The sequence below is a fragment of the Pseudopipra pipra genome, chromosome 16 (assembly GCF_036250125.1).
Source record: "Pseudopipra pipra isolate bDixPip1 chromosome 16, bDixPip1.hap1, whole genome shotgun sequence".
Classification (NCBI taxonomy): domain Eukaryota; kingdom Metazoa; phylum Chordata; class Aves; order Passeriformes; family Pipridae; genus Pseudopipra; species Pseudopipra pipra.
In genome coordinates this window covers 9,685,477-9,702,405 of record NC_087564.1, presented here as the reverse complement: position 1 = coordinate 9,702,405, position 16,929 = coordinate 9,685,477, and the positions used below count along the sequence as shown (strand labels likewise).

At 40.0% G+C, this 16,929-nt stretch overlaps 2 protein-coding genes and 1 long non-coding RNA gene across 7 annotated transcripts in view; 2 read left to right on the top strand and 1 right to left on the bottom strand.

Annotated features, from left to right (window-relative positions):
• The window catches only part of LOC135423139 (uncharacterized), a 58,069-nt gene that overhangs the window by 29,797 nt on the left and 11,343 nt on the right, over nucleotides 1-16,929 (bottom strand). For all 4 annotated transcript variants that reach the window (XR_010434713.1, XR_010434712.1, XR_010434714.1 and 1 more), the window contains exons 2-3: nucleotides 16,263-16,547; nucleotides 15,642-15,737 (exon numbers count right to left, since the gene is read on the bottom strand). This is a non-coding gene — a long non-coding RNA (uncharacterized LOC135423139). The remainder of the gene's footprint in view (nucleotides 1-15,641; nucleotides 15,738-16,262; nucleotides 16,548-16,929) is intronic.
• Nucleotides 795-5,904, top strand: LOC135423135 (parvalbumin, thymic). Its single transcript, XM_064673068.1, has 5 exons — nucleotides 795-902; nucleotides 2,665-2,732; nucleotides 3,512-3,644; nucleotides 3,862-3,971; nucleotides 5,255-5,904. The coding sequence occupies exons 2-5, from the start codon at nucleotides 2,672-2,674 to the stop codon at nucleotides 5,278-5,280; spliced, it is 330 nt and encodes a 109-aa protein (XP_064529138.1). The 5' UTR covers nucleotides 795-902; nucleotides 2,665-2,671; the 3' UTR covers nucleotides 5,281-5,904.
• On the top strand, nucleotides 7,335-13,293 carry LOC135423136 (parvalbumin beta-like). 2 transcript variants are annotated; one of them, XM_064673070.1, is made up of 5 exons: nucleotides 7,335-10,531; nucleotides 10,879-10,946; nucleotides 11,539-11,671; nucleotides 12,410-12,519; nucleotides 12,880-13,293. In XM_064673070.1, exons 2-5 carry the CDS (start codon nucleotides 10,886-10,888, stop codon nucleotides 12,903-12,905), a joined length of 330 nt encoding a protein of 109 aa, XP_064529140.1. In that variant the 5' UTR covers nucleotides 7,335-10,531; nucleotides 10,879-10,885; the 3' UTR covers nucleotides 12,906-13,293. The 2 variants fall into 2 exon arrangements, with proteins under 2 accessions (XP_064529140.1, XP_064529139.1); XM_064673069.1 differs by having other exon boundaries at nucleotides 10,876-10,946.

Here is a 16,929-nt window from a genome sequence, read left to right as displayed (position 1 = left end):
CAAACTGCAAAGACACTCTTCACGTATTGTGCAGTTATGTTGCTATCAAAATTTTTCTCTGTATTCTGAAAGCAAAGATCTTTCATGTAGAGCTCAGGGACTTTTGTCTCTGAGACAGCTGGGTAGATGACAACCCCTTTGCTTCACACATACCCAACTAAACAGGTTGTCAGAACCTTGCAGAATTGTAAGAGTTTCTCTGGAAACAGATGAAATACCCTCCCCCAACCAACTGTTCCGATGGATTGACATAATATTATTTTACCTCCTGTAGCAACAAAGTGACTGTGTGGCATTTTTTTCAAAACAGCAGATCAGACATTCTGGGATATCAAGAAGGCTATCAACAAGGCTATCATTTCCCTAAATGGTTTGCTACACAAACAATACTCGAACAGGATACTTTTAATTTTTTTTGTTTAGTGCTCTAACAATGAAACTCTATCACGCGTAGTGTCTGCAGATAAGATAACAGGTTATCATATTTAAACATTCATTAAAGTCATCTCTTCAGAAGTTGCTCTGCTTCATTTCATCTGACTCCTCAGATCAAGTGTATCAGATAGTGGGAGGGTTTCTTGCCCTACATCATACAGAGAAGTTGGTGTTTTCTGCTTAAATCAGAAGAAATTTAACATGACTGTTCTTTTTGTCTATCTGGCCACTTATCTTGTTTCGTTTGCAAATATCATATGTATTCTCTTGAGATAAAAATAGTGCAAGATGATTAGTTAGGCAAGTTCATCTGACACCATTCCCCCTTCGTGACGCTGAAATCTAAAATCTGTATATGGTATACAACTTAAAGTATATATATGCAAGTCCAGCTCTGCTGGAGACACACAGCAAGTACCTTCCTCTCAACCTGACTGCTTCCTTGTCCAGCCAAGAAGACCACAAAGGTAAGCTGATTAGATCCTCTGCTTTCAGAAAAAGAAATACAAAAGCAAATGCTCCCTAAATGGGAAGTGCCTGTGCAATTAAAATATCTGTTCTTACCTCAGCTGCCAGTCTGTTGTATCTTCATAAGCTAACATAGAATAGAATCAGTATTTGGATCATAGGATGGAACAAGACTGGAACAATGCTCATTGTAAAAAATGCTGCCATTTTTAGACTTTCCTTCAACTCTTCTCCGTTTTTAATCCGGTCAGCAGGGAGAATTAGATGAATGGCTGAGCTCCAAATTATCTTGCCTAGTGCTGAGAGGAGGAATTTTGCACAAGAAGCAATTGGGACAAAATAATTGCTAGTGAAACAAAAGTAACTTAGCTGCCTGAGGTGGAGAAGTAGCCACTGCCATCAGTGGGAATTTGTCCCATTGCTTTCTCACACTTTCTGAGATACTCAGGAAGGGACTGAAACGATTGACATTTCCCTCTGCTGCAAACCAACAGGTACAGATGCAGCCATTTCATATTTTAGGCTAAGTTTAAACCTGTGTGTAGATCTCAAACCAGTGCACAGACTATAAATGGGTTCCAGGAGTGGATTCCTTCTCATGAAAATGCTGCTTTCCATGCTTGGACAGGAAGAACGATGTTGTTGAAGACCAGTTGGGGATTAATGAAACGATATTTGTGTTCTCTTGTGGCTTTCAAGGATAACTTTTCTATGCCTTAGTTCCCCTTCTTTCATTAACATGAATTATCAGTAATGTTGCAAGTTTTACATTGTAACCAGTCTGCACTGGTAGGAGCAGTTTACCAAACTGTACATTCATCAATGTTATGTTCACACTAAAAAACTTATTAGAAATTCAGGCATTATAGCATTTTGTTAAGTGATCTATATTACACTGGCAAACTACTGCAGCTGTTGGTGGCTGAAGGGGACAAAGGGTATCTCTTCTCAAATGAAATGCTGCTGTATCAGGAGAAAACACTTTCTCCACTCTACTAAGAATGAATATTAAGCCTCAGTACTTCTGTTCTAAACGCAGCAGTATATACTGAAATGCCAAAATCTAGTTTTTTGTCGTCACATAGAATGCAAAAAAAAAAACCATCTCACGATACACTTAGAAACTTTTTTATGAAGCTCTCATGAGATGTAGCCTTTCAATGGCACAGCAGCCCAGCAACACAGTCATTATTGCAACTAAACAGAGGAGGAACTTATTCTCCAGATTTACACTTCTTTGAAATGAGTAAAATTACTGTTACTAATTCTACCGTAATATTTTCATTCTCTGTAAAGATCTCTAATTATCTATTGATAATAATACTAGGGGTTTTTTAAATTCCAATTACACTTATTCCAGATAGAGTTCTCGGGGACATTCCCAGCCTTATCTTTAATGTGTACTGTAAATATATGCTGGTTTGATTTGAGTAATAATCCACCTCCAGGAAAACCCACACAGAAGTCGGGAAGTTTTGTGGTGCTAGACACCTTTTGATTCTCTCTCCCAGCACAGCACAGGCAGCAGATCCTCCTGAAGCCCCACGCTCCACAGGCAGAATTCCTCCCTCATTACCCAGCTTTCAGTGGAAGCACCTGCTCAGACATCTGTTCATCTGCCACACTGTGCTCCACTTACCAGGGGATGAATAATGTCTCCCCTATCACATACTGTCACAGCAGCAACTTCAAATAGAGTCATGAAAGAGGTGCAGAAGTCATTTTAATGACTAAGTAGCTCACATTTAATTTATTTTACAGTTCAAGAATGGCCATCACTGACATCCTTTCTGCTAAAGATATTGAATCTGCTCTCTCCAGCTGCCAGGGTAAGGAATGGTCGCTCTGCAGACAGAAGATGCATACCATTTTTATGTCTTAAGATGACATGCCTATCATTTTCCCCTTAGATTCCTTCCCTGTGAGATCTCTTTCTAAGCTACATTACAGTATAGCCCCTTAAATTCAGAAAGTCTCACAAGTGGTGAGCACCAATTAAAAGAGCCACAGTTTCGGCTAGAGCTGACTTAACTCTGTCAATGTTTAAACCTGTTAAAGACTTATATTTAAATAGTCAGCTTTTTCCTTAACAATTAAAAAAAAAAAGCCTTAGCTCACAGAATCAAAGTGTCATTTGTGAAACAATGACCAGCCTCAGTCCTCTTGAGAGCTGCTCAGCAAGATCAAGCCCATTTTCCAAATATTCAAAGATCTGATTTGTCTGTGAATTACTTACTTTTCTACCAAATTCTTCACCTAAGTAAGAACTCAGTGAAAATGAGGGAAGAATTATGGGAGTTGCTTCATAGGGCACAGTAGCACCCTCTAAGTATTTATTATTAATTGCATGTGACACTTTGCATAAATCCTGATTTAGCAGAATGTGCACTGTGGCAGAAAACTTCAAACTGGCTGAAAGGATATACGACCACAGGCACAGGGTGATTAGAAAGGGAAATGATCCACTGTATCTGCTCTTCTGCTACAGCAAGGAATAAGAGAAAGAGAAGCAGGCTGATGCTTAAGAAAAGACATACATATTCACAAGGAATACATACAACAGTAGAAACTTCAAGGGAAAATACTTAATGACTTCTGTTTCTTCCAGCTGATGATTCCTTCAACTACAAGTCTTTCTTCTCCATGGTTGGTTTATCCAGCAAAACTCCTGATCAGATAAAGAAAGTTTTTGGAATCCTTGATCAGGACAAGAGTGGTTTCATTGAAGAAGAGGAGCTGCAGTAAGTACTGTTCAGCTGCTCTATTCCTTTAAGCAATGTAAACCTTTGAATGTGCCTGGTGTCCTAGAAGAAACTTGTTCTTTCAAAAATAAAACGCAGTTCCTCGTCTTTCCTTGAATCTGTGTGGGTTTCCTCAGATAATAAGAGCAGGCATTACCTTATGGGACATTTCAGAGAATAAAACTCCAGCCCAGCACTCTCTCCTGTCCTGTTTCAGGCTGTTCCTGAAGAATTTCTCTTCGAGTGCCAGAGTCCTCACCTCGGCAGAGACCAAGGCTTTCCTGGCTGCAGGAGACACCGATGGGGATGGCAAAATTGGAGTGGAAGGTAAGACTTCTGGAAACTTGATAAAGTCTGTGGTTTAAAATCCACACATTTCAGGCTGCATTTGAACTGTGGCATGAAGAACACATCTGAATACTTCAGCCTCATAATTCTGCCACAGGTTTTATATGAGCGAATACTCCTTTATTTTCATCACTTTATTCCCATTTGGTCTCTGTTGCACCAACAGAATATTTAGGCCCTATGTAGAGTCTGGTCTTTCCAGCCCATAATAAGAGCTTTGGGGTTAATCCTGCTGTGTATCTGATCCACAGACTCAATGTGCCAGATCATTAAAACTTCCTGAACACCTAAACATCTCCAAATTTCCATTTCTGCACTTCTGGCAATCTGACACTTTCATTTTTAAACGCACTTCCACCTACATAAACATATTCCTTCATCTACCACTATCAAAAAGTGCCAGTATTACTGAGTGGTTAATTCACTAATGTGAATAAGACTGGTGTTGTTTCTCAAGGCTGCAACTGCTGCAATGCAGCACAGGATTTTGTGCTGGAGAGTCATCTGCTAAGTGCACATTTCACCAGGCAGTCCTCCTAGGAAAAACTAAACCAAATTCCTGGAGAAAACCTCACAGGGATGATGTGAACTAGCCAGGATATTTCTTTTAGAAATTGCAGCACAGAAAAATAGGACATTATGCATCATATATTAGAGATGAAGTCACTGAAAACAGGGCTGTCTCAGCTGAACTAGGACAGGTGGCAATAACTCCAACAGACACACGTGCTAATCTTAGCCAGAGTTTGGGAGGAGAGAGAGATACACTGTTGGAGGAATTTGCTTTAGCAGCAGCTTTTGCAGCTTCTGTTTATAAGCCCCAAATAGGGCATTGTATTATGCAGATCTTAGCCCTTAACCATTGAATCTCCCATCTGAAATTACATCGCTACTGATGTTTTGTCTTTGGAAATAACAAAACAAAACAAAAAAATCCCTCTCACTGAGAGCTACAGGCTCTGCTTCCTTGGCTATTACCAGAGTTTGTAATGGGGTAAAGATAGTTTACCTATAACTCAGGATTTCCCACAAATATGAATTTACAGACACACTCCTCCTCTCCACACTTACTCTTTTTAAGGAGTGAAAAATCTGTTACGCCCCCAGAATCTCAGTTTAGCAGTAGCTTGTGCAGTGTTATAATAACTTTGGGGGCCCTCCATGCTTAGGAGTTTAAGTCATTTTTATCTATCTTTTTAAAGATGTCAAAAAACGCTGTCATCTAGTTTTATTCCCTGCCTTCTCATTTTCTTCCTTGACAGAATTCCAGTCTCTGGTGAAGGCATAAACAGCATTAGACCAAAGACAGCCTTGGACTGACTCTTCCAATTACCTCGTCCAACAAGCACTTCGCACTCAGCATGTGTTTGTACATTTTTATATTGTTTCAGGCATTAACAGTTCCCCACACACGAAATTCCCACCCCGGATCGCTGAGAAATCTTGCAGTGTTTTGGTCATGTGGTATTGCTACATTTCCATTGTAAAGAAGGCACTTTGTGATTTTCAAGCACTGATAATGTTGAAATTGTGGCCGGAAGAGGGGAGAAAAAAATTAAAAAGCCAACCAACCAAAAAGAACTTTGGGGGAGGGGGGGAAAGCTGCTTTTTTAAATTTTGTTTAGGTTCTCCATCCTCATACTTGAGCATGCTGACTTGCCAGATGCAGTTTGGATCATCTTAAACAATATGATATCTTCTAAGGCTTAATTGTACTGATTTCATTGAGGTTTATTTCTGCTTAATTCTCTGGTCCTTGAGGAAAAGCACTGCTAACAAGATGGCTAAAAATAATTCAGTCCCAACCCTGAAAATATGAGAAAAAAATTTAAGAGGAGTTGACACATAGCTCAAAGCACAGAATAAGGTTGTGGGTAATTTCACAAAATAAAGTACTAGGTTACAGCACGTATCCTCACAAAGTGTTTATGGCCTAAAATGTAACTCTCCCTTAAGAAGATTTATCTCTCATGAAATCTAAGGCAGCTGTGAGATAGAGGAGAAGGGTCTAATCCCAGTCTGACACTGTCACAAGTCACAGTCCCCTGACAACCTGGGCCACGGGCCTGGAGGGTTTTCCATGAATCATGACCATGTTGCTTATTGTCTCTCAATATGCACAAAACAATAATCCTTTGCCACATCCGTGAATTTCTGTGTTTCCTACAGATGAAACAACAGCCAGTCTTGCTGCTTGATTCCCTTGAAGCACTGTTACATTGTTAAATAATTGCTATCACTCAATTCTTTCATTTATTATATGAATAATCATCTATATATTCCATAATTTAGCAACTTTCTTCAGTCTGAAAACTACTAAGAACCAGTCTTGCCTTTGACAAGTGTCTTAGAGGATTTAGAGCTGGTTACAGCACTGTCTTCATTAACGGGCCAAGTAAATAATGTTTGTGGTTAAATGCAGAGCTCAGTAGAGTGAGGGGATGTTGGGCATTTCTGGCTGAGTGTGTTGGAAATTTTCCCCCCAGCACTCTCTCTTTCCCCTTGTCCCACGCTGTGGTTCCAGCTCACAGACTGACTGTCCTTTTAACACTCCCCACTGAAGCTGAACGATAATTATAATTTGGCAGCTGTTTTGAAGAAGAGAAGAAACAAAGCCTTCTGGAACTTTTATGTAACATCCAGTGTTGGCATTTCCATGAGTTGCAAGATGATTATGTGAGGCAAGTACAGCTCCCTCATACCCAGGCCTGTAGGAGAGCTGGTCAACAGATTTAAGATGGCTAATGCAAAAGAGGAATTCCAGCAATCAGACTCACTGAAGCCTTGGCAGAATTATAATGAACATAAATCCTAATTCTATCCCAACTGCCTTTGATGTTAAATCTGGGCTTAAATTATAGCTGCTGTTAATTGCAGCACAGAAATATTTTGCATAATGATGAGACTCTGTTGGTTCCTTTCACCTTATTCATTTCCCCCCTGAAGAAAAAACCCCCGAGCAATCCAGCCCTGCAGCAATATCCAGATGTAAGACACACATTGGCTCCTCACACAGCTGATCTCCCAGCTCTCCTGTCACTGGCTCACAAGCAGGCAGCACCCCCAGTACAATAAGTGACAGACCTGGTGCTGCATTCCTTCCGCCTCTGAGAGTCTCATGTGGAATGCAAGAAATGTAGCACTGCACAGTGGCCCATCCTGTATTTCAGAGGTGCTGAACAACTGCACATCCCTGCCTTCTGCTGCCCCAGGGGGATGAGGTGTTCCTGAGAATCAGGCACTCCTGTGTGTGCTGTAACTTCACTACGCTTACGAGAAAATCCGCTCTTCTGAAACACTAACCTGTTAGCTCTTCTGAAACATTAACCTGTGTTAGCTCTTCTGAAACACTAACCTGTGGCAAGAAGATGTGTTTTAAATCTCACTAAAACCATCCAGCCATTTCATTAGAAGAAATTACGATAAAACTCCAAAAAGTCCCCAATTTCTAAAAAATCCCATAGACTGTTCAGCAAAAACACTACCTGCTCTCTATTAAGGATTCTGTTGGCACTGGGATCCACATTTTAACCAAGCTAGAAAAGAGTATTTTTCAACTAAAGGAAACAAATTCAAAAAATATAAAGTTTTCTGGGAAGGTTCATTTCAATTAGTTTAATTTCAGCCAGTGACAGCCTTCAGTTTTCCTAGGGAAGAGCATGGAGCGTTCTCTGAACTTGACAATGTCATTGTGCTCGAGAAACACTTCTATTGCAGGATGTCTCTGAGAATGTCAGCTGAAGGAGCAAAGAGACATGTGGTGGTATCACAATGTTACCACAACTGATGTACAGAATCAGAGAGTAATTCCTGCTGGAAAGGTTCTCTGGAGGTCTCTGGTCCCAGGCCACCATAGGGCAGATTGCTCAAGTTGAGTTTGAGTATCTTCAAGGATGGAGGTTCCATAGCCCTTTTGGGGAATTTGATAAGTAAGGATTAAATTCTCTGCATCAAGCTTTTTTGAATGACTTACACAAATAAAACACTGCTGAGTATAGAGTTAAATACCAAAATTCTGTTAGAAATTGTTTATTCTACATCAAATCAGAAAGGATCCAACAACAACCCCCTGTATTTTCACACTGATTTTCACACCTGTTCTCAGGTTTAGAGTAAGACCATCCTACTCAGTGTAATACTCTGTATAATACTGCTTCCTAATTCCCAAGATAAAGGAAATGTTGTTCATGTGTTTTACCTTTACTTAAGACAACTAAAGAGCAATCCAAAATGTGAGTGGCAGATCTGAGTTCCACTGAGCCCAAAGACTGTGAGTTCTCAAACACCTCAATCCCTGATCACCCTGTAGGGTTGTATTTCTAATCCTCCCTATATTTCTCGTTAAATAAAGATGTACTATGATCTCTTTAAAGGGAACAAAACACAAACTTCTTAAAAAAAAGGATATAAAGGGCCAGGGTCAATATCCCTAACCCAGCCTAGTGCCTTAGTCACTGAATCCATCATCTCTCATAAACCAAAAGCTTGGGTTGTCTTGAAAAAGGAGCAGAACCTTGCATAAGTTAAAATCTCCTGGTATTTAGTGGAAGCTGGCTGCCTTCTAACTTCATATTCCTTTGGAAATCCCAACCTAGAGCCACTTGTAAACTTCAGATTCGATTTCAGCTCTCCAACTGTTCAAAATCTCATGGTCATCTTCTAACAAGTACGAGAGCACAGAAAGGGCAAGGGGATGCCAGAACATTCATTGCACACATAGACTGGTAAAGTTTCTTCTCTGAGTTAGCAGCCAGCCCATGTGGAAAATCTTTGATGCAGCATCATCAGAGGCGCCTGGAGCTCTTCACACAAACAGTGTGGGCAGAGGGGGCCAAGGCTGGATTAATTTCCTGGAATTGGTTACCAAAATAGATACATCTTGATTAAATCCCTGAACAGACACGTACCTAACATTTTCATGTTTAATTTTTCATGCATTTTAAAACATTTTAATAAGTGGAACTGTGAAATATGAACTGAAGTGTTCACATTTTATGAAGCTTAATTTCCATGTTACTTTTGCTTGCAAGCACAGAAAAATACCATTCCATTGGTATGGACTGTCTGGTACATCTCCTGTGCTGAAGGCACAGAACACACCAGCAGCTGGGATATGGCTGCTCCATAACTTTGGATTTGTTTGTCAGCATGTCCTACACTCATGAAAACAAGAAAATCAGAGGGTTTGTATATCAAACTGCAGAAAAGAAAATCAGATCAGCACAGCAGTTACAATATCAAAGAAGGTACCCTGAAACAATGCCTTACCCTGCAGTCACAAAGGTGTTTACTGACCCTCAATTCAAGGGGGAACTTATGTCCAAGTAGAACACGTGAATACTTGATTCAGGGAATCACATCAGTTCCATCACAATTAGATATCAGTCAGCTGTATTTCCTGGATACCAACTCTCTGCTCTAACTCCCAGGCCTACAGAACAAACTGATTTTATATTTGCAGTGATCTCCATAACAGACACTAATATTTGGCCAGCATAAAAATAAACACAGTAAAACCTGTTTTTGTTACAGAGGCGAACTAACCTGTTCTTCGTAATCATCATGGAAAGAGAGTCCTCTGGAGTTGTTTCAGAGTTTTCAGCTTAGTCTTTTATATTCCTGTCTTTCAAGTGATTTGGTAGATTAGACTTTTCTGTTTTAAATACCTGCTCCTTCCCCTTCTCCTCCTCCCCGCTGAACACCCCGTTACACTTGTTACCCTGTTCTCATTCTGTTCCTCCGTTTTCCCTCACCCCAAGTAGCCCCGGAGAGATGTCACGGCTGGACTCGTCTGTCTTTGGTGCCACCTACGGGCAAGCGCTGGTTTGCCACAGAGATATCCAAAACTTCTATCCATGAAGGCTTTGCAATCTCTGTGTGGGCTTCTCACAAGGATTACTTCCAAAACGTTCATTAATTCCGACACAATTATCAGATCCTCTCTAAGCCCAGGCCACACTCTCAATTATTCCCTAGTAATCTGAAATAAAGGGAAAGCTAGATTCCCAGATATGTCAGATATATCTATTACAAATGTACCAGGACTAGTATTATTTGAAGACAATTAGGGCAATTGCAGAAGTAATGCTTCATGGGAAATTCCCATCAGGATCAGGTCCTTAAAGGTCAAAGTGTACCATGAAGATGCCCATTTGTTGCTATCATTAAGCTATTAAAAAAATTATATTTTTTTTATTTCACACATCAAAAGTAATTTACTTCAATAAAATAGGTGCAAGCTGAAAGGATTTACTTTGTATGGCACTAAAACTTCCATATTGTCTAAAGCAGCATGTGCATTCCTTTGGGATATAAATATCAATCTGATTAGCTAGTACATCTTGTCAGTCACAGTAACTTATCCCCTGGGGTATCTGAGCCATCACGTGGCTCTGGGACTTCTGTAAAAGGTCAAGAGGACTTAATTAAAATCTATATAAGTCGTTATCTCTGTCATTGAACAAGAATTAAGTCAAGAGGACTCTGCAGATTTTTTGCCTTACAAAATTTTCTTGGCTTGGGGGAAACTAAGAGGCAAGGTGAGTTCAATCTTTCCTTTGGAGCTTTAGAAGACACCACAATAATTCACAGAAAGAATGCATGGAAATAACCTGAGATCCCCAAATGCTGGGCAGTTCTACAAATGCCTTTGAGTTTCTCCTCAGCTTGGGCACCTGAAGCCTTCACTAGAAATAACAGTGAGTCAGATGCAGGACATGGATCTGGACTAAAGGATGGAGCAGTTGGCTCCTGCAGGGCAGATCCCCTGCTCTGCCCTGGACCTGGGCTGCAAATGCCCCCCTGGGGAGACCTGTCTGTCCTCCTGGGGCTGGGAGAGCAAGAGCAGTGGGAACTCTACCCAACAGTGCTTTTCATTTTGCAGCAGCTTTGCCATGGCTCTTTCTGGTATCCTGACAGAAGCTGAAATTGCTGCTGGCCTACAGAGCTGTCAAGGTAATATTTATGGGTTAAATTTGGCTTCTCAGTTTATCTATCAAATTCTTTTGTCCCCGCTACCTCAAGGTCCCAATTCCAATAGAAACAGAAAAGGCTGTTTGAGAAAGAGATAAAGGAGGCAAGGTAATGGAAGAGAGGCAAGTTTTAATCTTTGCCAGCCAAGGTACAGGAACCCATTATCACTTGTGCATTGTAGTAATATTAAGTACGAAAAAAACCAATGCCTGAAGTCCTGAGGCAGAAATCCTGGTTTTTTTCAGAGAATAATAATAAAAATACTGCTGATTTCAATAAAATATTTATCGTCAGGTTCTGTTTATTTATGTTTGAGCGAAGTATCTATTTATAAATGTATGTTCTTGCATGATAAAGACCAGAGCCATTATTTATATTCCTAGGTTTGAGACATCATTGATGGAAAAATCCCATTAATCTGATGTAAAGTCAGGAAAATCAAAGGTTGTTACTTGGGGTTTTAATGACCCTCACTGTACTGCAGAATAGTTTGCTGGTTTTTGACCAAAAAGCTAATTTTTTTTTGGTTCCAGATCTTTAACTACTTTTCTCTCCCCCTTCCTGCTTATTTCAGCTGCTGACTCATTTGATTACAAAACCTTTTTTGTCAAAGTGGGTCTCAGCTCCAAGTCCAAAGACGAACTCACCAAAGTCTTTGGCATTCTTGACCAGGACAGGAGTGGATTTATTGAGGAAGAGGAACTGAAGTAAGTAAATTAAAAAAATGAGTTACCAACAAGATTGTGTTCTGTCATCTAAAAACAAGATCAGAAATACTCCCTTTCCTTCTCTCTCTCTGGATGAGACAATGGGGGGTGTGTGCACATGTGTGAGTGCCTGTGCTGGAGGAGCTGCAACTCAAATAACAAAGGCAAGGCTGGATCACAACGAGAAAACTCTCTGACAGCACCAAAAAAATTTCTTTCATGTAGTGATAACTGACAGACTGTGAAGACAAAAATAGCAGTTCTGCTACAGCTGCTTCTTATTATTGCAAGAATCTTTACTAGACTGAATTCAAAGGGCTATTTTTCTCTCATCTTTCTTTCTGTCGCATGAATTCTACCTTCCAGATCACATTCATCTGGCTTTGAAGCTAAAAGTAAGGTTAGAGAAATTCTTGTCACTCTCGAGGATCTGCATCTTAGGATAAAGAAGGAAGATAACGAGGAAGGGAAGACGACTCCTGCCACTACAGAGCCAGTGTTAATTTTGCCTTTTTAATCCAGTGAAACCAAGATGCCATCAAGCATTTTTACATGTTGTGATGCAGCATACTCTTACTTTCTTACCCTTACTCTCACTGAAGTTAGAGGAAGTTTTGCCCCTGAAACAGTCTGCAGAACTGAATGAGGCTTGACATTTTACAGCTATTGCCAGTATCAACCCCCAAACTCTTCCAATACTGAGCATGTCTCAGTCATTTGTCCTCTCTCCTTTAACAGACTTTTCCTGAAGCATTTCTCTGCCAGTGCCAGAGCTCTGACTGATGCTGAGACCAAGGCCTTCCTGGCAGCAGGGGATAGTGATGGAGATGGCAAAATTGGAGTGGAGGGTAAGACTGCCTTTAGTAAAAGGAATAATACCTGCCTTGGAGACTTCCTAATGGCAGCTCCAGGCAGCTGCCCCGCTCCAGGCACGGGATGTTATGGGTTGGAGTCTGAGGTGCTCAGATCCACTCTGTTGGAGAGAGGATCTAACACAGGAACTGGTCTGTATAACACTACATGCAACACTGTCTTTGCCTGAAGTACCTAGTACTGTGACTACAAAATGTGTAGTTCCTTTAAGGAAAGATTATCAGAAAAAGCATCATTAGTTTCCCATTTTAACTTTAAAAATTAAGAAAGTAATTTTTAAACTGTGCGACTACAAAATGTGGTCCCATTTTATTGCTCTTTTATTTATTTTTCAGAGTTTCAAGCTCTGGTCAAATCTTAATGAGCAGTCAAGATAAAGACCAAGATATCTGTGCCATAAACAATCTTTTCTATTGCAAGTCTACTAGTTATTTACATATGTTGTACCCTGGAAGGTCATGAAAGACTGTTGGCAAGTGATTTCATACTGCTGGAAAACATCTAAAGCAGTACAAGCACTACTTAAACCACGTTTTAAGCAGAAGGTCTATACCACTGGGAGACTGAACTGGAATCCACTCTGCTCATCTGGATTTTGGGCATTAAAGGTACAAATAAAAGTAGTAAGAGGAGAAATTTAAAGCATCTATGTGGGCCATCGAATTTTCAATATTTGCATAAATAGCTAGCACATGTTGGAAGAAAATAGAATTAATAAAATGTCCAGGTGTAAAACCTGGTTATGGTAACTGTTATCAGTGGTATTTAATCAAGAGGTGTATTTAATGTTCCATATGCTTTTATGTCACTCTTTACACAACTGATTATGTTTCAGAGACTAATTATATGGCAGGACCTAGCATCAATTAAACCACCAATTTAAGATCAACTGGATCCAGGATGAATCTAGATTACTGAAACAGCAATACACTCAAAATCCTCCAAGGAATCCCTCACCTTCGTGCCCACCCGATGGCACTATTGTTCCACTGCCGAGGAGTTAAACCGCAATTCCAGCTGCTTGAATTAGTCCGAGGCAGAGCAATTCTTGATGGCTTTAACCATCCCAAACATTGTACATCTAACATGATAGTTGCTCCTACATACTCTTTAAAAATTTGGAACTCTTGACAATTCTGGTTTTGGACACTAATTTTGCAAAAACTGGTAGACAACTGTCACACACTTTGTTTGTTGGAGCTATTTAAGAAGATGTTTCAGTATTCGCAGATGAAAAATCTTAATTTCAAAATTATCTGCTGATGCATAACACGTTTGTGATGGGACGTTATGGAGAAGGAAGGAAATATCAATACAATATTGGGAAAATCATCATATTACACAAAATTAAAGCCATCTGCAAGACTTCAATGTATGCTCAATAAAATGTTCATGACTTATAAATTAGCCAGAAATATATTTCCATTAACTCTAATGAATGAATCAGGTCCTAATATTGTAGAATTTCCTTTAAGAGTGAAAAAAAATTTATCCATCTGACAAATTGACATTCATTCTTTCAGTGTCACCTGGGTGAGCAATTAAAAAGAGAAATTTTGCAGAATTAGTAAGTGCAGCCTGATTGCAGGGCTAAAAGCTCTCATCATTGTCAGAAGATGCTCTGTATCTCAGCTGATATTATGGTTTACATTTTCACTATGCAATATGGGTCAGCAGGAGATTTTCAAGCATTGTACCAACATTAATGGCTAAATAAGAGAAGCCCAGGCAGCTCAGATAACTTCTGAGATAGTAGGCAGCTCCTTTATTTAACCACACTTACTTCCACCCTGATTAGCCTGCTAGGCCTACAAATCTAAGACAATTTCACCACTTACCATTCCATTAAGAACAGTAAAAAATTAATGACAAGGTAAGTCTGGTATCAGCTTCACTGATCACTCCAGAAAGTTAAGAAGAGCTTGTGACTAGAGATGTTTTTAGGCCTTTCCTTCTTTCAGTATTGCCACTTAGCAGGTTGGTGGAGAAAATGCTGCTTTCTGTGTACAAGAACACACTTACTTTCTTTTCCTCTGTGTCTCTCACTCACACAGGCTGTCAGGTACTGTGAAATTTCTGCAACTACTTATTGGGTGCTTTAAGAAAGCTCTTCAAATTGTGCCTCTAAGGCCCCAGCTGGAAAGACTCCTGCCTGGTCATAAACATATATTGCCAAAGAGCTCCCTTAAAACACAGACCATGCCACTGGAATCACAAATTTGGAGGTCTGAGCCCCTAAATATGTGGCTGCCTTTTGTCAGTGGAATTTTGTCACCTGCCTGGTGCATGTGTTTTAAGAGCCTGTCTGAATCTAGACACTTGCTTCCCGTTATTTAGAAGGCCATTTCTGTTAAAGAAATGATTTTTTATGATTATTTATGATAAGGTTAACTCTAATTATAGGGTAATTGTACTTTATGTCTCACTAAGGGTTATACATCCTCCTACTGCTGAAATTAATGGCAGGAATCCCACTAACATCAATGAGGGCAGGCAGTGAATACAGAAATAGTTGGAGGCACCTCAGTGCTATTTGCTTTGTTCTACCATGACTTCACCCACTGTGGGGCACAGTGAAATGCAGCCACGTGCAAAGGGCCTTTGGTAACAGCAGAGTAGCACTGCACTTATCTGTTACATGTCACAACAGGGAGCATCCAAATTATTTCGCAGCCTCGAACCTTAGGGCATGTTTATTCTCAAAATACACAGAAAACCTGAACAATTTAGATTGTTAAAGACCACTCCACCTGATGCTGTCTGTAATGTTGACAGCAGAGAGAAACATCTCAGACAATTACACTTAGGATCTGAGACAGAAAATTGTGCTACTGAGTCACAGAAGCACTTCCAAGTGCATTTAAAGACAAACACATATCATATCAAATGCTAGCAGAGATCTTCCAGGATAGCTTTTTAAGTGAAAAAATATGCTGATCAGACCAGTCTCTGTGAATTAGTGCCACTGTCACTCCCTTATGTCAGTCTATTCTGCTGTTGTGTTCAAACAGAAATCATTCCATTCACACAGAACCATGAGGACACCGTCTGAGCTGGGAAAGCACAAGTGACATTTCCCCTAACGTGAGAGAAGTACCTGCTTTGCTTTAGCTCCAGACCAGAGTGCTTCAGGATCTATCTTGTGTCTCAGATTCTACAGTCCAGACCTCTGCTCTGTGCTCAGGGTAATATCCTGCAGGGAAAAGGAGCTTTGTCACTGAGGCTTCTGGGGCCTGGCTTCCATCCTGCACCCCAATAATGTACAGTACCAACAAACCACATACTACTCCAGGTGCTCAAACTTTTCAGTTTAATATGGTAAAATACTACTGTCCAAGCAACAATTCAAATCAGTATTTGCAATTATTTCTATATGATTAAAGCATGTGCCTTAAGAGAAAACTGGAAGGGGCAGGATATATCCCATTTTGTTTTAAGGTCCTTTGCAATGATTAGGGCTCTAAGCACACCAGGATTCTCTGCCATCACCACTGAGGCATCAACACTACTGAGCAACCACACAGGTTACTGGGTGCTTATTTCAGTTACTTCCAAACTCATTACAAAGGCAGAATCTGTTATCCAGGATCATGATACAATTGGCCCTGACACAGCCAGGGCTGAAAGATGGAGTTGTGTGGGTTTTAGAACAGCTGCTACAGCATCTCTTTACACTATTGTAGCTGGTCTCAGGTTAACACCTCTCCTCTGATCTCACCTGAGACAACTGCTGATGGTTCTTTTGCAGCTGCTTGAAGTCATGGCTCTGGTTGATTGCCACTGCTAATTAACTGTGTCCTTGATGCCAAACAGAACACAAAGGGGACTAGTCCACAGTCTGTCAATGCTTCACCAAAACACAACTTTCCTCTGATTCTTAGAGAAGTAAATAGTACTTGCTTTGAAGACAATTGTTTCATATGTTTAGATTCCTGGCAAGAACTTATCAATATGAATGCTGTGTATTTCTCAGAATCACACCTTCAAGTTTAATTCTGGAAGTCTGAAAACAAAAAAAAAATTTCTTTAATACTATTTAATAAAGACACCTCAGGTGAAAACAATACATACATATAAGTACATAAATATTCAGATGAACAACTCAATAGAGCTTTCAGATGTCTCTTGTAGAGCAAAAAACTCCAAAACAAAAAAACAAACTCAAAGAAAAATGAATATTTTTTCTTGACTTTCATAGGAACAGGTGCTAAACATTCCTGGAAATCATGCAATGCTTGAATTCTGTGCCAGATTTTGCACTTCTGTTAACTGCCCGTTACCTAGCAGCATTAGGGAATTTATTACTAGGGATTTTCTTTGTAGCATTACATTTGCATAACATCTTTTAAAAAATCGCTTTTATAGATCTCACTGTTTGAATGCAT

Bases quoted from the DNA above. Each gene is read 5' to 3' on its own strand.
- LOC135423136 (XM_064673070.1), top strand. From the start codon at position 10,886: ATGGCTCTTTCTGGTATCCTGACAGAAGCTGAAATTGCTGCTGGCCTA. The intron at 10,947-11,538 runs GTAATATTTATG...TGCTTATTTCAG, and splicing joins TGGCCTACAGAGCTGTCAAG to CTGCTGACTCATTTGATTAC. The intron at 12,520-12,879 runs GTAAGACTGCCT...TTTATTTTTCAG, and splicing joins TGGCAAAATTGGAGTGGAGG to AGTTTCAAGCTCTGGTCAAA.
- LOC135423135 (XM_064673068.1), top strand. From the start codon at position 2,672: ATGGCCATCACTGACATCCTTTCTGCTAAAGATATTGAATCTGCTCTC. The intron at 2,733-3,511 runs GTAAGGAATGGT...TGTTTCTTCCAG, and splicing joins TGCTCTCTCCAGCTGCCAGG to CTGATGATTCCTTCAACTAC. The intron at 3,645-3,861 runs GTAAGTACTGTT...GTCCTGTTTCAG, and splicing joins ATTGAAGAAGAGGAGCTGCA to GCTGTTCCTGAAGAATTTCT.